This window comes from Tinamus guttatus, unplaced genomic scaffold, assembly GCF_059628265.1.
Source record: "Tinamus guttatus ecotype Peru unplaced genomic scaffold, ASM5962826v1 Tinamus_guttatus_pri_ptg000728l, whole genome shotgun sequence".
Taxonomy (NCBI): domain Eukaryota; kingdom Metazoa; phylum Chordata; class Aves; order Tinamiformes; family Tinamidae; genus Tinamus; species Tinamus guttatus.
Genome location: NW_028289262.1, coordinates 1 through 19,468, shown reverse-complemented (window position 1 = coordinate 19,468; position 19,468 = coordinate 1). Strand labels below are relative to the sequence as shown.

General features: G+C 67.8%; 2 protein-coding genes and 1 long non-coding RNA gene across 3 annotated transcripts; 1 reads left to right on the top strand and 2 right to left on the bottom strand.

Annotated features, from left to right (window-relative positions):
• Nucleotides 1–2,135: 2,135 nt before the first annotated feature.
• Nucleotides 2,136–10,124, bottom strand: LOC148591715 (C-type lectin domain family 4 member G-like). The gene is made up of 5 exons (XM_088537095.1): nucleotides 10,034–10,124; nucleotides 7,280–7,369; nucleotides 5,729–5,880; nucleotides 3,704–3,810; nucleotides 2,136–2,274 (listed from the first exon to the last, which is right to left on the bottom strand). The coding sequence occupies exons 1-5, from the start codon at nucleotides 10,122–10,124 to the stop codon at nucleotides 2,136–2,138; spliced, it is 579 nt and encodes a 192-aa protein (XP_088393221.1).
• Nucleotides 10,125–13,220: 3,096 nt separating this feature from the next.
• Nucleotides 13,221–16,095, top strand: LOC104576300 (NADH dehydrogenase [ubiquinone] 1 beta subcomplex subunit 7). Its single transcript, XM_088537097.1, is given in 4 exon segments — nucleotides 13,221–13,354; nucleotides 14,654–14,685; nucleotides 14,687–14,823; nucleotides 16,004–16,095. Coding segments are annotated over 4 exon segments (372 nt in total). The 5' UTR covers nucleotides 13,221–13,242; the 3' UTR covers nucleotide 16,095.
• A 1,113-nt stretch (nucleotides 16,096–17,208) lies between these two features.
• LOC148591714 (uncharacterized) lies at nucleotides 17,209–19,092 on the bottom strand. Its single transcript, XR_015914039.1, has 3 exons — nucleotides 18,995–19,092; nucleotides 18,283–18,328; nucleotides 17,209–17,364 (listed from the first exon to the last, which is right to left on the bottom strand). It is a non-coding gene; the product is annotated as an uncharacterized LOC148591714 (long non-coding RNA).
• Nucleotides 19,093–19,468: the final 376 nt, after the last annotated feature.

Sequence of the window (19,468 nt, the reverse complement as noted above, 5' to 3'; positions counted from 1 at the left end):
GGGTGACGTTGGCCACAGTGGCCATGGGGGTGACGTTGGTCATGGGGGTGACATTGGTCATGGGGGTGACGTTGGCCATGGTGGCCATGAGGATGACATTGGTCATGGGGATGACAATGGTCATGGGGGTGACGTTGGCCATGGGGGTGACGTTGGCCATAGGGGTGACTTTGGCTGTGGTGACGTGGGTGCCATTGATGCCACTGGTGGCACTTCCATCCTAGCAGCCTCAGAGCCACTTGCAGGTGACACGATGGGTGACACTGGTGATGTTGGTGACACTCCCATCCTAGCAGCCCCAGGGCCGCTTGCAAGTGACACAGGGTGACGTTGGTGACACAGTAGGTGACATTGGTGACATGGGGTGACAGTGACACAGGCGATGTGGTGGGTGGCCTTGGTGACACTGTCTGCTAGCACCTCCAGGGGCGCTCGCAGGTGACACGGTGGGTGACATTGGTGACATGGGGTGACGCTGGTGACATGGGTGACGCGGTGGGTGCTGTTGGTGACACAGAGTCATGTTGGTGAGGCGATAAGTGACATTGGTGACAGTGACACGGGTGACACAGTGGGTGACACAGGTATTGTAGTGAGTGACGCGGTGGGTGCCATTGGTGACATGGTGGGTGCCGTGGTGGGTGCCATTGGTGACACAGGGTGACATGGGTGATGCAGTGGGTGACGTTGGTGACACAGGGTCATATTGGTGAGGCGGTGGGTGACAGTGACACAGGTGACATTGGTGACACAGGGTGACGCAGGTGACGCGGTGGGTGACACAGGTATTGCGGTGGGAGACGCGGTGGGTACCACTGGTGACGCAGGTGACATTGGTGACATGGGGTGATGTTGGTGACACAGGCGACATGGTGGGAGACGCAGTGGATGCCGTTGGTGAACACAGGTGACGCAGTGGTGACGTTGGTGGCACAGGGTCATGTTGATGAGGCAGTGGGTGACATTGGTGACAGTGACACTGGTGACACGGTGGGTGACACAGGTATTGTAGTGGGTGACGCGGTGGGTGCCGTTGGTGCCATGGTGGGTGCCATGGGTGACAGAGGTGACACAGTGGGTGACGTTGGTGACACAGGGTCATGTTGATGAGGCAGTGGGTGACATTGGTGACAGTGACACAGGTGACATTGGTGACACGGGGTGATGCTGGTGACCTGGGTGATGTGGTGGGCAATGTGGTGGGTGCCGTTGCTGAAACAGGTGACGTTGGTGACATGGTGGGTGACGTGGCTGGTGCCATTGGTGCCACAGGTGACACTGGTGATTCGGGGTGACACAGGTGCCGCGGTGGGTGACATTGGTGACACGGGTGACGCGGTGGGTGCCATAGGTGACATTGGTGACTCGGGGTGACATTGGTGACACGGGTGATGCGGTGGGTGACGTGGTGGGTGACATTGGTGACACGGGTGATGCGGCGGGTGCCGTTGGTGACACAGGCAACATTGGTGACTCAGGGTGATGTTGGTGACACGGGTGATATTGGTGACACGGGGTGATGTTGGTGACACGGGTGATGCGGTGGGTGACATTGGTGACATGGGTGACGCGGTGGGTGATGCAGCGGTGCCGTTGGTGCGGTTGGCACCTCGGGGTGCGGCGGCGAGTGTCCCCATGTCCTTTGTCCTGCGTCCCTGTCCCCGGTGTCCCCCGTCCCCCCCAGGGCTGCTCACAGAGCCACCCCTCCGGGCTGTCCCCGTATCCCCATGTCCCCGTGTCCCCATGTCCCCGCAGGGTGTCCCCATGTCCCCATGTCCCCATGTCCCCTGTCCCCCCTAGCAGCCCCAGGGCCGCTCGCACAGCCACCCCCCGGGCTGTCCCCATGTCCCCATGTCCCCGTGTCCCCTCAGTGTCCCCATGTCCCCTCAGTGTCCCCATGTCCCCTAGCAGCCCCAGGGCCGCTCGCACAGCCACCCCCCCGGGCTGTCCCCATGTCCCCATGTCCCCACAGGGTGTCCCCATGTCCCCTGTCCCCCCTAGCAGCCCCAGGGCCGCTCGCACAGCCACCCCCCCGGGCTGTCCCCGTGTCCCCGTGTCCCCATGTCCCCTCAGTGTCCCCATGTCCCCGCAGGGTGTCCCCATGTCCCCATGTCCCCTCAGTGTCCCCATGTCCCCTAGCAGCCCCAGGGCCGCTCGCACAGCCACCCCCCCGGGCTGTCCCCGCAGGGCCGGTCGGCCCAGCCCCCTCCCGGTGCCAGCACCGCACAGTCCTCCCCGGCGCCGGCCTCGTCCGGCTGCCCCCGCGCCCAGTGCCTGCGGGGGGGACGGGTGTCACCGGGGGGACCGGGGGGACGGGGGACACCGGGGGGACCGGGGACACCAGGGACATGGGTGACACCGGGGACACGGGTGTCACTGAGGGACACGGGTGTCACCAAGGGGGGGACACGAGTGACAACAGGGGATTCTCGTGTCCCCATGTCCCCTCACATCCCCTCGTGTCCCCTCATGGCTCCCTCTGTCCCTCCATGTCCCCTCGTGCCCCCCCCCCCGGTGTCCATCCGTGTCCCCTCTGTCCCCCCATGTGCCCCCATATCCCTCTGTGTCCCCCCCGACCTCCATGTCACCCCATGTCCCCCTGGATCTCTATGTCCCCATGTCCCCCCGTCCCATGTCCCCATATCCCTCCACGTCCCCCCATGTCCCCTGTCCTCATGTCCCCCTGTCCCCATATCCCTCCATGTCCCCCCATGTCTCCCTGTCCCCCCATCCTCATGTCTCCCTGTCCCCCTATCCCCCCATGTCCCTCCCATCCCCCCATGTCCCCTCATGTCCCCCAGACCTCTATGTCCCCATGTCCCCCCATGTCCCTCCCATCCCCCATGTCCCCATGTCCCCGCATATCTCCCATGTCCCCATATCCCCCCATGTGCCCCCATGTCCCCATATCCCCCCCATGTCCCCATGTCCCCCCATATCTCCCATGTCCCCATGTCCCCCCGTGTGCCTCCATGTCCCCATATCCCCCCCATGTCCCCATGTCCCCCCATATCTCCCATGTCCCCATGTCCCCCCATGTGCCTCCATGTCCCCGTATCCCCCCCATGTCCCCCCATATCTCCCATGTCCCCATATCCCCCCGTGTGCCCCCATGTCCCCGTATCCCCCCATGTCCCCCCATATCTCCCATGTCCCCATATCCCCCCGTGTGCCCCCATGTCCCCATATTCCCCCCATGTCCCCATGTCCCCCCATATCTCCCATGTCCCCATGTCCCCCCCGTGTGCCTCCATGTCCCCATATCCCCCCCATGTCCCCATGTCCCCCCATATCTCCCATGTCCCCCCGTGTGCCTCCATGTCCCCGTATCCCCCCTATGTCCCCCCATATCTCCCATGTCCCCATATCCCCCCGTATCCCCCCCCGTCCCCGTATCCCCCCCATGTCCCCATGTCCCCCCATATCTCCCATGTCCCCCCCATGTGCCCCCATGTCCCCGTATCCCCCCCGTCCCCCTGTCCCCCCTGTCGCCATGTCCCCCCATATCTCCCGTGTCCCCATATCCCCCCGTGTGCCCCCATGTCCCCGTATCCCCTCCATGTCCCCCCATATCTCCCATGTCCCCCCATGTGCCCCCATGTCCCCGTATCCCCCCCGTCCCCCTGTCCCCCCCATGTCCCCATGTCCCCCCCCTGTCCCCCCCATGTCCCCATGTCCCCCCGTCCCTGTCCCCGTCCCGCACTGGTAGCTCAGGGGGCTCCCGTCCGCCCACACGAAGGTCCCCTCGGTGCCGCGGTCGTGGAGGCCGATCCAGACGGCATGGGAGGGCGCCAGGCTGGCCAGGAACGCCTGGGGACACCGGGGGACATTGGGGACATGAGGGGACACCGGGGGACATGGGGACACCGGGGGACATGGGGACAGAGGAGGACACGGGGGAACTGGGGAACACGGGGGACATGGGCACACCAGGGAATGCTGGGGACACTGGGGGACACCAGGGGATGTTGGGGACACGAGGGGACACCGGGGACACCGGAGGACAGAGGAGGACACAGGGGATGTAGGGAACACGGGGGACACGGGCACACCAGGGAATGTTTGGGACACTGGGGGACATTGGGGACACAAGGGGATGCTGGGGGACATGGGGACAGAGGAGGACACGGGGATGTAGGGAACAGGGGGGACATGGGCACACCAGGGAATGTTTGGGACACTGGGGACATGAGGGGACACCAGGGGATGCTGGGGACATGAGGGGACACTGGGGACACTGGGGGACATGGGGACAGAGGAGGACATGGGGGACATGGGGGACACAGGCACACCAGGGAATGTTGGGGACACTGGGGGATATTGGGGACACAAGGGGACACTGGGGGACATTAGGGACATGGGAACACCGGGGGACATGGAGACAGAGGAGGACATGGGGGACATAGGGGACACGGGCACGCCAGGGAATGTTTGGGACACTGGGGGACGTTGGGGACAGGAGGGGACATCGGGGACATGGAGATACTGGGGGACATGGGGGACACGGGGACACCGGGGGACATGGGGGACACGAGGGAGATGGGCACACCAGGGGACATTGGGGACACCGGGGGACAGAGGAGGACATGGGGGATATGGGGGAGACAGGGGACACGAGGGACACAGAGCACAGGGAGACACTGGGGGACACAGGGACACCAGGGACAGGGGCACATGGGGGGACATGGGGACATGGGAAGACACAGGGGTGTATGGGGACATGGGGGGATACAGGGGGACATGGGGACACTGTCCCACTCCCCCCCATCCCCCAGTGTCCCCCCTGCGTCCTTCATGGGTGTCACTGTCCCCTCCGGTCCCCCCCGCTCCCCCCCCCGTGTCCCCCGCCTGCTCCTGGGTGTCCCCAATAGAGGCCAGTCCCCTCCGTGTCCCCTGTGTCCCTGAGGTCCCCAGGCCCCCCTGGGTCCCCTGTCCTCTCCCCATGTTCCTGGTGTCCCCCATGTTCCCAGTGTCCCCATGTCCCCAATGTCCCCCTCATGTCCCCATGTCCCCGTGTCCCCGCCATGTCCCCAGCTGCTCTCGCTTGTCCCCAATGGCCACCAGCCCCTCCATGTCCCCACGTCCCCCCATGTCCTCATATCCCCCCCAATGTCCCCACCTGCTCTCGCTTGTCCCCAATGGCCACCTCCATATCCCCCATGTCCCCCTGGTGTCCCCATGTCCCCCCCAATGTCCCTACCTGCTCTCGCTTGTCCCCGATGGCCACCAGCCCCTCCATGGCCCCATGTCCCCGTGTCCCCACCATGTCCCCATATCGCTGCGGTGTCCCCATGTCCCCTCGGTGTCCCCACCTGCTCTCTCTTGTCTCCGATGGCCACCAGCACCTCCGTGTCCCCATGTCCCCCCATATCCCCCATGTCCTCATGTCCCCAATGTCCCCACCTGCTCTCGCTTGTCCCCGATGGCCACCAGCCCCTCCATGTCCCCATGTCCCCCCCATGTCCCCATGTCCCCGTGGTGTCCCCATGTCCCCACCTGCTCTCTCTTGTCCCCGATGGCCACCAGCCCCTCCATGTCCCCATGTCCCCATGTCCACGCGGTGTCCCCATGTCCCCCCGGTGTCCCCATGTCCCCCCCATGTCCCCGTGTCCCCGCGGTGTCCCCGTGTCCCCACCTGCTCTCTCTTGTCCCCGATGGCCACCAGCCCCTCCATGTCCCCATGTCTCCCCCATGTCCCCGTGTCCCCGCGGTGTCCCCATGTCCCCACCTGCTCTTTCTTGTCCCCGATGGCCACCAGGCCGGCCCCGCTGGCCCCGCACTCGCCCTGCGCCCGGCTCCAGCCGCCGGCTCCGCTCTGCAGCCGGTAGCAGCTCCCGCCGTGGAGGCGCCACTCGGGGGGGCACACGCGGCACCCGGCGCCTGCGGGGACATGGGGACATGGGGACACACGGGGGGACACAGGGGGACAAAGGGGGGCATGGGGACATGGGGGGATACGGGGGGACATGGGGACACGGGGGGGACATGGGGACACCAGGGGACATGGGGACATGGGGACATGGGGTGGGACACGGGGGGGACATAGGGACATGGGGACACGGGAGGACATGGGGACACGGGGACACATGGGGACACATGGGGACATGGGGGTACATGAGGACATGGGGATGGGGGGACATGGGGACACAGGGGGACATGGGGACACAGGGGGACACGGGCCATGGGGGGACATGGGCATATGGGGACACATGGGGACACATGGCGGGAAATGGGGACATGGGGGGAACATTGGGACACGGGGACATGGGGACACAGGGGGACATGGGGACACGGGGTGGGACACGGGGGGGACACAGGGACATGGAGACACAGGGGGACACGGGGACATGGCAGGACATGGGGACACGGGGACACACGGGGACACATGGGGACACAGGGGGACACGGGGGGACACGAGGACATGGGGATGGGGGGACATGGGGACACAGGGCGACATGGGGGACATGGGGACACAGGGGGACACAGGGGGACATGGGGACACAGGGGGACATGGGCCATGGGGGGACATGGGCATATGGGGACACATGGGGACACATGGCGGGAAATGGGGACACGGGGGGGACATTGGGACACGGGGACATAGGGACACGGGGGGACATGGGGACACAGGGGAACACGAGGACACAGCAGAGACCTCAGAGGGACACGGGGATCCACCCGGGGACACAGTGGGGACATGGGGAGACATGGGCACACGGGGACACACAGGAACACACGGGGACACGGGGACACAGCGGGGACCTCAGCGGGACACGGCGGGACGTGGGGAGGACATGGGGACCCGCCCAGGGACATGGGGACCCACCCAGGGACACAGGGACACAGTGGGGACCTTGGGGGGACACGGGAACATGGGGGGACACGGGGACCCAGGCGTCCGGGGGGGACACAGGGACATGGGGACCCAACCAGGAACACGGCGGGGCTGGGAACCCACCCAGGGACATGGGGGCTTGGGGACACAATGAGGGGCCCAGGTATCCGGAGGGGACATGGGGACCCAACAAGGGACATGGGGACATAGGGACCTACCCAGGGACATGGGAGGGACACAGGGACCCACCCAGGGGCCCAGGCGTCTGGGGGGACATTGGGACACGGGGACCCAATCGGGGACATGGGAGGGGCTGGACCGAGGGACACAGGGACATGGGGACCCACCCAGGGGCCCAGGCGTCCGGGGGGGACCCACTGAGGGACACGGGGGGTTGGGGACACCACGCGGGGCCCGGGGAAGGGCCCCGGCGTCCGGGCTCACCCTGCGCCTCCCAGAGCGCCTGGAGCAGCCGGTGCAGCTGGTCCCGGCTGCGCTCCCGCTCCTGCCACGCGGCCACCAGCGCCGCCGACACTGCGCGGGGACCCGGGGGCGCCCATGGGTGCCCCAGAGCCCGCGGGGACCCTCGGGGTGCCCACAGCACCCATGGGTGCCACAGAGCCCATGGGGACCCACAGGGTGACCATGGGTGCCCCAGAGCCCGCGGGGACCCTCGGGGTGCCCACAGCACCCATGGGTGCCACAGAGCCCATGGGGGCCCACAGGACCCACGGGGTGCCCATGGGTGCCCCAGAGCCCGCGGGGACCCTCGGGGTGTCCACAGCACCCAGGGGTGCCACAGAGCCCATGGGGGCCCACAGGACCCACGGGGTGCCCATGGGTGCCCCAGAGCCCGCGGGGGCCCACGGGGCGCCCACAGCACCCAGGGACCCAGGGGTGCCCCAGAGCCCGCGGGGACCCATGGGGAGCCCATAGCACCCATGGGTGCCTCAGAACCCGCGGGGACCCTTGGGGTGCCCACAGCACCCATGGGTGCCCCAGAGCCCGCGGGGACCCATGGGGAGCCCATAGCACCCATGGGTGCCCCAGAGCCCGCGGGGACCCTCGGGGTGTCCACAGCACCCAGGGGTGCCCCAGAGCCCATGGGGGCCCACGGGGCGCCCATAGTACCCATGGGTGCCTCAGAGCCCGCGGGGACCCTTGGGGTGCCCACAGCACCCATGGGTGCCCCAGAGCCCATGGGGACCTACAGGGTGACCATGGGTGTCCCAGAACCTGTGGGGACCCATGGGGCGCCCACAGCACCCAGGGGTGCCACAGAGCCCATGGGGACCCACAGGGCCCCCATAGCACCCAGGGACCCAGGGGTGCCACAGAGCCCATGGGGACCCGCAGGACCCACGAGGTGCCCATGGGTGCCCCAGAGCCCACGGGAACCCATGGGGTGCCCACAGCACCTATGGGTGCCACAGAGCCTGCAGGGACCCATGGGGTGCCCATAGCACCCAGGGGTGCCACAGAGCCCATGGGGACCCACAGGACCCATGGGGCGCCCATGGGTGCCCCAGAGCCCATGGGGACCCTCGGCGTGCCCACAGCATCCATGGATGCCACAGGACCCACGGAGCACCCATGGGTGTCCCAGAGCCCGCGGGGACCCATGGGGCGCCCACAGCACCCAGGGGTGCCACAGAGCCCATGGGGACCCACAGGGCACCCACAGCACCCATGGATGCCCCAGAGCCCGTGGGGACCCACGGGGCACCCACAGCCCCATAGGGAACCCATGGCACCCACAGGGCACCCATGGGGCACCCCGGCACCCATGGACACATGTGGACACCCATGGGACATATCCTGGCACCCATGGGGGGACCCTGCACCCATGGGACACCTTGGCACCCATGGGCATCCATGGGCATCTATGCACACCCCAGCACCCATGGGGCACCCACGGACACCCATGGAGCAACCACAGCACCCATGGGACACCCGGACACCCATGGGGCACCCATGGGACATTATCTTGGCACCTATGGGAGGACCCTGCACCCATGGACACCTATGGGCACCCCAACACCCATGGGCACCCATGGGACATCCCAGCACCCATGGGGCACCCATGGGGCACCCACATCCCCCATGGGGCACCCATTCGCACCCCAACACCCTTCATGGGCACCCCATGTCCCCGCTTTTCCCCCCGCCATGTCCTCGATGTCCCCCCTCCCCATGTCCCCAAGGTCCCCCCATGTCCCCAACGTCCCCCCGTGTCCGCGATGTCCCCCGTGTCCCCGTGTGTCACCTTCCGTGCGGGTCTTGCTCTGGTTGGTGACCAGTGTCTCCAGAAGAGCGGCCGCCTCCGCGTCTGGGGACAGGGGACAGTGGGGACACGGGGACATGGGGACATGGGGACACAGAAACAATAGGGACATGGGGACATGGGGGACATGGGGACATGGAGACAACGGGGACATGGGGGAGATTGGGGACATGGGGACAAGGGGGATGTGGGGATGGGGGACACAGGGACATGGAGACAATAGGGACATGGAGGACACGGGGATGGGGTCATTGGGGACATGGGGACAAGGGATATGGGGACATGGGGGACACGGGGACATGGTGGGAGGGGATGATGGAGGTGACACTGACACGGGGCTGCAGGTGACACCAGAGACATGGGGACATGGGGGATGTGAGGGACAGTGACTCGGGGACGCCCAAGGGATACATTGGGGACACTTGGGGACACATTGGGGATGCATTGGGGACACATTGGGGACACTTGAGGACATTGGGGACATTGGGGACGCACTGCGCCGCTGCAGGAGGCTCTGGTTCCTCTCCAGCGTCGCCAGCTCCAGGGCCAGCTCCGAAACTGCAGCCACCAACGTCACCGCGTGTCCCCAAGTGTCCCCAAGTGTCCCCATGCTCCTCCATAACCCCATGTCCCCCCATGTCCCTGTATCGCGGTGTCCCCATGTCCTCGTGTCCCCATGTCCCCTATCCTCCATGTCCTCTGTCCCCCATGTCCCATGTCCCCATGTCCCCCGTGTCCCCATGTCCCCCCTGTTTCCATGTCCCTCTGTCCCCCATCCCTGTGTCCCCCCGTCCCCCATCCCCATGTCCTCCCATGTCCCCCCGTGTCCCTACATCCCCCTCCGTCCCCAATGTCCCTCCCATCCCCAATGTCCCCCCCCGTCCCCAGTGTCCCCCGTGTCCCCAAGGTGTCACCGTTGCTCTCCAGCCGCTCCTGCTCCTCCCGCATCTCCTGGACCTCCCGGCTCAGGGCAGCATCTGTGGCGGGGACAGTGTCACTGGCCATGTCCCCACGTGTCCCCATGTCCCCCCGTGCCCCCCCGTGTCCCCTCTGCCCCCCCATGCTGATGTCCCTGCTCTTATGCCCGTGTTGGGGTCCCCTGCCCCATGTCCCAGGTCCCCTGTCCCTTGCTCGTGCTGGTGGCCCTTGTCCTGCTCCTGTGTCCCATGTCCTTGTCCCACCTCCCCTGTCCCCACTCAGGTCCCTTCCCTTGTCCCCTTGTCCCCATCTCTCTCCCCTCGTCCCCATCCCTGTCCCCATCCCTGTCCCATCGTCCCCATCCCTGTCCCTTTGTCCCTATCCCTGTCCCCTTGTCCCCATCTCTGTCTCCGTCCCCGTGTCCCTGTCCCCATCCCCATCCCTGTCTCCCCGTCCCCATCCCTGTCCCCATCCCTGTCCCATCGTCCCCATCCCTGTCCCTTCGTCCCTATCCCTGTTCCCTTGTCCCCATCTCTGTCTCCGTCCCCGTGTCCCTGTCCCCATCCCTGTCCCTGTCTCCCCGTCCCCATCCCTGTCCCCATCCCTGTCCCATCGTCCCCATCCCTGCCCCTTCGTCCCTATCCCTGTTCCCTTGTCCCCATCTCTGTCTCCGTCCCCGTGTCCCTGTCCCCATCCCTGTCCCTGTCTCCCCGTCCCCATCCCTGTCCCCATCCCTGTCCCATCGTCCCCATCCCTGTTCCTTCGTCCCTATCCCTGTCCCCTTGTCCCCATCCCCCTCCCTGTCTCCTCATCCCCATCCCTGTCCTTGTCCCCATCCCTGTCTCCTCGTCCCTATCCCTGTCCCCATCCCTGTCCCCATCTCCATCCCTGACCCCATCCCTGTCTCCCCGTCCCCATCCCGGTCCCCTTGTCCCCATCCCTGTCCCCCGTCCCCTTGTCCCCGTCCCCCCGTGTCCCTGTCCCAGTGACACTCACAGCGGGGCAGCAGCAGCCCCAGCAGGACCCCCCAGGCCACCAGGGCCACCGCGAGCAGCGCCGGGAGCGTCACCGACGAGGGGACAGCGCGGGGACAGCGCAGCCACCCTGGGGACATGGGGACAGGGGGACGTGGGGGGATGTGGACGGGACACAGGGACATGAGGGGGGGTGTGGAGAGACATGAGGGGGGCAGGGGGGACAGGGAGGGACATGTGGGGACATGTGGGGACACAGGGGGACAGGGAGGGACACGGGGGGCAGGGGGGACATGGGGGGACATGAGGGGACACAGGGGACAGGGAGGGACATGGAGGGGGGATGTGGAGGGACATTAGGGGACATGGGGGGACATGGTGGGGACAGAGGGACAGGGAGGGACATGGGGGGCAGGGGGGACATGGGGGGACGGGAGGGGACATAGGGCAACAGGGAGGGACATGAGGGGACATAGAGCGATATGAAGGGACATGGGGGACAGGGAGGGACCTGGGGGGACATGGGGGGACACGGGGGACATAGAGGGACATGGGTGACATGCGGGGACACAGGAGACATGGAGGGACATAGGGGGACACAAGGGGGACACGGGGACACAGGGGGGACATGGGGGGACACGGGGACACGTCTACCTGCTGCCTCGGGCCCCATGGCTGTGGATGCCACCAGTGCCACCACCCTGGGGGGGGGGGGGGTCACGTGTCCCCAGGTCCCCCTCCCCCGCCATGGGTGCCCCCGGGAGGGGCCCCGGCGTCCGGGAGGGGGAAGTGAAAGGGGAAGGAGGCCACGTGCGGGGCGGGGGGGGGACACGTGGGACATGGGACGAGGGGGGACATCGGGGGGGGGTAAAAGGGGACACGTGGGGGGGCATGGGACAAGGGGGGACATGTGGGGGGCAAAGGGGGGCACGTGGGGACCCAGGGGACACGGGGGACATTGGGGGACATGGAGGGACATCGGGGTGACACGGGGAGATGGGGGGTGTTGGGGGCGGGTATGTGGGGACATGGAGGGGACATGTGGGGACATCAGGGGACACTTTGGCCCTGGGGGCTGAAGGGACATGGAGGGGGCATGGGGGGGGACATGGGGGAGACACAGGGAACTTGTGGTGACACCAGGGGACACTGGGGACACGGGGGACATCAGGGGGACATGGGGCTGCTTGTGGGAACACTGGGGGACACGGGGGACAGTGGAGATACAGGGGGACATGGGGACTTGCAGTGACACCAGGGGACAAGGGGGGACACTGTGGGACATGAGGGGAGGGACCTGGGGAACATGGGGTGACACTGGGGGACACAGGGACACATAGGGGCACGTGGGACACGGGGGACATGAAGGGGATACGAGGGACTTGTGGTGTCACTGGGGGATGGGGGGGACACTGGGGACACGGGGACATATGGGAGTACATGGGGACACGGGGGACATGGAGGGGATACGAGGGACTTGTGGGGACACTGGGGCACACGAGGGGGACACCGGGGACACGGGGGACACGGCAGGAGGGGACATGGGGGGGACACGGGGACTTGCGGTGACACCAGAGGACACTCGGGGGCCACACGGGGGGACACCGGGGACATCAAGGGGACACGGAGTGACACGGAGGAGACACGGGGGGACAGCGGGGACATGGCAGGAGGGGACATGGGGATTTGCGGTGACACCAGGGGACACTGGGGGACACTCGAGGGTGACACGGGGGGAAAGTGGGGACATCAAGGGGCCACTCGGGGCCGCTCGGGACCACTCGGAACCACTCGGGGCCGCTCGGGACCGCTCGGGGCCACTCGGTGGCCGCTCGGGACCATTCGGGACTGCTCGGGACCACTTGGGATCAGTCGGGGCCGCTCGGGACCATTCCGGACCATTCGGGACCACTCGGGACCGCTCGGGACCGCTCGGGGCCACTCGGTGGCCGCTCGGGACCATTCGGGACCATTCGGGACCACTCGGGGCCGCTCCGAGGACCACGGGGGCGCCCGGGCGGTCACGTGGCCCCTCATGGCCCCTCCCCCTGCAGTTCCCCTCCCCGCCGAGGGCGGCGCCCGCGCGGGGGGGCGGGGCGGAAGCGGCGCTCTGGGCGCGGGACTCGCTGCGCGGCGGCGGTTCCGGTGCAGGTCCCGGCGGTTCCGGCTGTCCCGGTCGTCCCGGTGATCCCGCTCTCGGTCCCGGTGCCGGTCCCGGTGCGGGCGCCGCCATGGGCGCGCACCTGGCGCGGCGCTACGCGGGGGGGGAGGAGGTGGAGCCCGACCCTCTGCGCATGCCCAGCTTCCCGCCGGACACGGGGCTGCCCGGGCGGCGCCCGCGCGGTCAGTGAGGGGCGGGGCCTCGGGAGGGGGGCGGGGCCACGGGCAGCGGCGGGGCCCGGCGGGTGGGCGGGGCCTCGTGGGGAGCCGAGGGGCGGGGCTTCGCGGGTGTCGGGGGCGGGGCTTGGGTCGGGGGCTCGCGGGGGCGGGGCGGGGTCTCGTCGGAGCCGGGGGCGGGGCCTCCTCCGGGGGGCGGGGCTTCGTGTGAGCCCGGGGGCGGGGCTTGGGGTGACCTCTGGATGACCTTGAGGTGGCTCCGGGCCAGGTCCCCCGGGGGGGTGGGTGACATCCCCAGCCCCCCCCTTGTCCCCCGCGTGTCCCTGTCCTTGATGTGACCTTGTGCCCTGTCCCCGGGGGTGTCCCCAAAGTGTCCCCCCCATGTCCCCGACATGTCCCCAACGTGTCCCCCCCGCCGTGTCCCCATCGTGTCCCCAATGTGCCCACCCCAATGTGTCCCCGTCCTTGGCGTGACCTTGGCGTGTCCTTGTCCCCTGTCCCCGGGGGTGTCCCCATCGTGTCCCCAATGTGTCCCACCTGCCGTGTCCCCATCCCTGATGTGACCTTGCCCTGCCCCCTCCTTGTCCCCTGGGCTGTCCTTCGTGGTGTCCCCAACGCGTCCCCTTGGGGTCCCCCACCCATGGGACATGTCCCCAGCATGTCCCAAACATGTCCCCAACGTGTCCCCTTGTGCCCTGCAGCCATGGTGGCCATACCACCCCCAATGTGTGTCCCCAATGTGTCCCTAACGTGTCCCTAGCATGTCCCAATGTGTCCCCATCGTGTCCCCAATGTGTCCCCAACATGTCCCAATGAGTCCCCATGGTGTCCCCAACGTGTCCCCTGCTGTCCCTGCAGTCCTGGTGGCCTACCCCCCCCCCATTGCGTGTAACCAATATGTCCCCAAATTGTCCCAATGTGTCCCCTTGTGTCCCCAGCGTGTTCCCAACGTGTCCCTGCAGTCATGGTGGCCATAACCCCCCCAATGTGTGTCCCCAATGTGTCCCTAACATGTCCCAATGTGTCCCCATGGTGTCCCCTCGTGCCCCAACGTGTCCCCTTGTGTCCCCGCAGTCATGGTGGCCATACCCCCCCTGCAATGTGTGTCCCCAATGTGTCCCTAATGTGTCCCAGTGTGTCCCCAATGTGTCCCCAATGTGTCCCCTTGTGTCCCCGCAGTCATGGTGGCCATACCCCCCGCCATTGCCCTAACATCCCAGTGTGTCCCATGTGTCCCCAATGTGTCCCTAACATGTCCCTAACGTGTCCCAATGTGTCCCCTCGTGTCCCCTTGTGTCCCCGCAGTGATGGTGGCCTCGGCGGAGCAGCTGGCGGCCCGCGCAGGTGCCCCTGGAGCAGAGGGACTTCTGCGCCCACCGGCTGCTGCTGCTGATGCGGTGCCAGCGCGACGCGTTCCCGGCCACGCCGCGGTGCCAGCGCGAGCGCCACGCGTGGGACCTGTGCCAGCACCACGAGTAGGGACACGGGGACACCGCGGGGACACGGGGACACTGCGGGGACACTGCGGGGACACGGGGACACCATCGGGACAGGGCCAGCGCGACGCGTTCCCGGCCACGCCGCGGTGCCAGCGCGAGCGCCACGCGTGGGACCTGTGCCAGCACCACGAGTAGGGACACGGGGACACCGCGGGGACACGGGGACACCGCGGGGACACGGGGACACCATGGGGACACTGCGGTGACACGGGGACACCGCGGGGACATGGGGACACCGCGGGGACATGGGGACACCGCGGGGACACTGCGGGGACACGGGGACACCGTGGGGACAGGGCCAGCGCGACGCGTTCCCGGCCACGCCGCGGTGCCAGCGCGAGCGCCACGCGTGGGACCTGTGCCAGCACCACGAGTAGGGACACGGGGACACCGCGGGGACACTGCGGGGACATGGGGACACTGCGGGGACAGGGGGACACCGCAGGGACAGGGCCAGCGCGACGCGTTCCCGGCCACGCCGCGGTGCCAGCGCGAGCGCCACGCGTGGGACCTGTGCCAGCACCACGAGTAGGGACACGGGGACACCGCGGGGACACTGTGGGGACACCGCGGGGACACGGGGACACCGTGGGGACAGGGCCAGTGTGACAGGGAGGTGACACGGGGGTGACATAGAGGTGACACGGGGTGATGCAGAGGTGACACAAGATGACATGAGTGACACGGAGATGGCACAGGTGATAGGGAGGTGACACAAGGTGACACAGAGATGACATGGTGACACAGGTGACATAGGGTGACATGGCGGTGACACAGGGTGACACAGAGGTAACGGGGTGACACGGGGAGTGACACAGAACTAGCATGGAGGTGTCGAGGTGACACAGGATGACATAGGTGACACAGAGGTGACACGGGCTGACATGGGGTGACATAGAGATGACACTGTGGTGACACAGGGTGACACCGCGGTGGCACGGGGTGACATGGAGTGACATGGAGGTGACACAGAGGTGACATGGGGGTGATGCGGAGGTGACACCGTGGTGACACAGGGTGACATGGAATGACCTGGAGGTGACATGAGTGATACAGAGGTGACGTAGAGGTGACACTGCAGTGACACAAGGTGACACGGTGGTGACACGGGTGCCAGGGAGGTGACCCGGAGGTGACCGGGGCCGTGTGTCCCCAGCTACGTGATGCGCATGAAGGAGTTCGAGCGGGAGCGGCGGCTGCTGCGGCGGCGCCAGCGGCTCCGGGAGCGACAGGCGGCCGCCGAGTGACGCCCGGTGACAACGCGACGAGTGGCGCCCAGTGACAACGAGTGACACCCGGTGACAACGCGACAAGTGGTGCCCGGTGACAGCGGGGACGTCCGGTGGCAACGGGGACGCCTGGTGGCAACGGCAACACGGTGGCGCCAATAAACCTTGAGACTTGCCAGTGTGTCCCCGTGTCACTGCCTGGCCTTGGGGACATGGGATGGGGACTTGTCCCCTCCTGGGGTGGCTGTGACACCTCCCCTGTCCTTTCCTGGGGACATTAGGGGCCTGTCCCCTCCTGGGGTGGCTGTGACACCCCCGATTCCCACTTGGGGACAATGGGGACAGGGGCCTGTCCCCTCCCAAAGTGATTGTGACACCCCCTTGTCCCTGCCTGGGGACACTGGGGACTTGTCCCCTCCCGGGGTGGCTGTGACCCCCCCCACCCACCCCATCCCCACTTGGGGACCATGGGGACAGTGACAGGCCACGCACGGGTGACATGGTTTATTCTTGGTGACAAGACCCCACCACGGTTCATTCTCGAGGACGGTGACAAGCCCCGCGCGGTGACAGACATGCAGGTGACACCGGCACCGGCTCCCATGTGACACGGGGTGACAGTGTCCCTGCGGCTCCAGGTGGCAGGGGACAGCAGGGCCTGGACATGTCCCTTGTCCCCAGGGGATGACGGGTCTGCAGTGCTGGGTCCCCACAGTGTCCCCTTGTCCCCATAGTGTCCCCAGGGCTCCGAGCAGGATGGGGACAGGGGGACAGGATGGGAAGATGGGTCCCTGTGTCCCCCGAGTGTCCCCATGGGGTCCCCATGGCTCAGAGCACGAAGGGGACAACGGACAGCGCCAGGTCCCCACAGTGTCCCCAGGCCACTCAGGAGCAGGGGGACACTGGGTGCGCACTGTGATGGAGACCTGGTCCCCATGGTGTCTCCGCACTGTCCCCTGCATCCCCACGCTGTCCCCATGTCCCTGGTGTCCCCCGTGTCCCCGCGGTGTCCCCGCGGTGTCACAGCAGGAAGGGGACGATGGGCGAGCGCAGCGGCGGGTAGTCGCGGAAGTCGCGCCGGTAGCTGCGGTGTCCCCCGTGTCCCCACGCTGTCCCCGTGTCCCTGGTGTCCCCCGTGTCCCCGCGGTGTCCCCGCGGTGTCACAGCAGGAAGGGGACGATGGGCGAGCGCAGCGGCGGGTAGTCGCGGAAGTCGCGCCGGTAGCTGCGGTGTTTGCCCTGCGCCCAGATGCTCATCTGCACGAAGCCCACGAGCGAGAAGAGGGCCACTGCGCGGGGACAGCGCGGGGACAGCAAGGGGACATGTCAGGACACAGCAGGACACGCCTCCTGAGCTGGCCCTGCCCCTGGGGACGGCGCCCTGGGGTGGCACTTGGGGACAGGGACAAGGAGCAGCAGCTGGGATGGGATGTGGGGAGGGATGAGGGTGCGTGGGAGAGGGGCACCCACAGGTGGGACAGGGCCACCCCCAGGGGACACAGGGGTGGCGCCGGGTGCGACAGGGACACCCTGGGGTGGCCCAGGCCATGGGGACAGCACCCTGGGGTGGCACTCGGGCATTTGGGATGGGGACAGGGACCAGGAGGGGGAGACCCTTGGGGTGGGACGCGGGGAAGGACAAGGCCAGGCGGGACAGGGACACCCTGGGGTGGCCCAGGCCATGGGGACAGAGCCCTGGGGTGGCACTTGGGGATGGGGACAAGGAGCCACTGCCAAGGGGGGATGTGGGGAGGGACGAGGCTGGGTGGGACAGGGCCACCCCCAGGGGACACAGGGGTGCCCCCGGGTGGGACAGGGACACCCTGGGGTGGGACATGGGTGCCCCAGGGTGGCCCGGGCCATGGGGACAGCGCCCTGGGGTGGCCCCCGAGGTGGGGACTGGGACGAGGGACAACCCTGGGGGTGGGACATTGGGGAGACCCCCAGGGTGGCAGCGGGACACCCCAGAGCGGGACTGACCGCCCCCCGCCCCAGCAGCACCCTTGGGTGGGGGGCACCTTTGGGTACCCCCCCTTCCCATGACCCCCCCCACCTGCAGGTGCACCCCCCACCCCCAAGACCCCCCACCCATGGGTGCCCCCCAGCTTTCGGTGCCCCCCCACCCTTGGGTGCTGCCCCCCCCCAACTCCAAAGGCCCCCCCCACCCTTGGGTGCCCCCCACCCACGGGTGCTGCCCCCTCACTCACCGGGCAGACACTGGGTCATGATGGTGAAGCCGATCCAGGAGCCCACCTGGATGTGGGGGACGGGGGGGACACGCGGTGCCCGTCAGCACCCGTGGGTGGGGGGCAGCACCCATGGGTGGGTGCAGGGGGCAGCACCCATGGGTGACAGGGATGGGGGGGCAGCACCCGCGGGTGGGGGGTGGGGCTGGCAGCACCCATAGGTGGGTGTGGGGGTGGGTGCAGGAGCGGGTAGCACCCATGGGTGGGGGTGGAGGTGGGTGCAGAGGGGGCAGCACCCATGGGTGGGCGTGGGGGGGGGGGGGTGGCACCCATGGGTGGGTGCAGGGGGCAGCACCCACAGGTGAGGGGGATGGGGGGGGCAGCACCCATGGGTGAGGGGGATTGGGGGGGGGCAGCACCCGCGGGTGAGGAGAATGGGGGGGGCAGCACCCATGGGTGGGGATGGCTGCAGTGGGGCAGCACCCATGGGTGGCGGTGGGTGCGGGGGGCAGCACCTGTGGGTGGGTGCAGGGTGGGCAGCACCCACGGGTGTGTGTGTGGGTGGCAGCACCCACGGGTGTGGAGGGGGCAGCACACATGGGTGAGGGGGATGAGGGGGCAGCACCCATGGGTGGGTGTGGAGGGGGGGTAGCACCCATGGGTGGGTGCAGGGGGCAGCACCCATGGGTGCGCACGGGGGGTGGCAGCCCCCGCGGGTGGGGGCCCCGCTCACCTCGTACGTGTAGTTGGGGCAGGACACGAGCAGGAACAGCCACGTGAAGGGGTTCCGGGTCGGGTACGGGATCTTGCGGGTCTTGGAGCCTGCGGGGGCACCCATGGGTGCTGCCCCCCCCCACACCCCCCGGCAAGAGCAGCACCCGCACACGTGTGCGCCCCCCCCACCCATGGGTGCCCCCCGCCCCGGGGTGTCCCTCAATGTCCCCGCTTCCCCCTGTGGGGTGTCCCTTGGGTGCTCCCCCCCGAGGTGTCCCATGGGTGCCCCCTGTTGACCCCCCCCCGCCCCAGGGTGTCCCTCCATGTCCCCCCTTCCCTCCCAGGTGGCTCCAGTGCCCGGCCGTGTCCCCTGGTGGCCCCAGTGTCCCTGCAGTGTCCCTGGGTGTCCCTAGGGTGTCCCCTGGTGTCCCCACGGCATTCCTGGGTGTCCCCGTGGTGTCCCTTGGGTGCCCCATAGTGTCCCCTGGTGTCT

What these genes read in the sequence shown, in the direction of transcription:
- LOC148591715 (XM_088537095.1), bottom strand. Translation starts at nt 10,124, where the DNA reads ATGGCCAGTGACACTGTCCCCGCCACAGATGCTGCCCTGAGCCGGGAG. An exon ending in GGCGCTCTGGGAGGCGCAGG is followed by an intron (nt 5,881 to 7,279) that starts GTGAGCCCGGAC and finishes ATGTCCCCGCAG; the next exon opens with GCGCCGGGTGCCGCGTGTGC. An exon ending in TCGGGGACAAGAAAGAGCAG is followed by an intron (nt 3,811 to 5,728) that starts GTGGGGACATGG and finishes CGGTGTCCCCAG; the next exon opens with GCGTTCCTGGCCAGCCTGGC.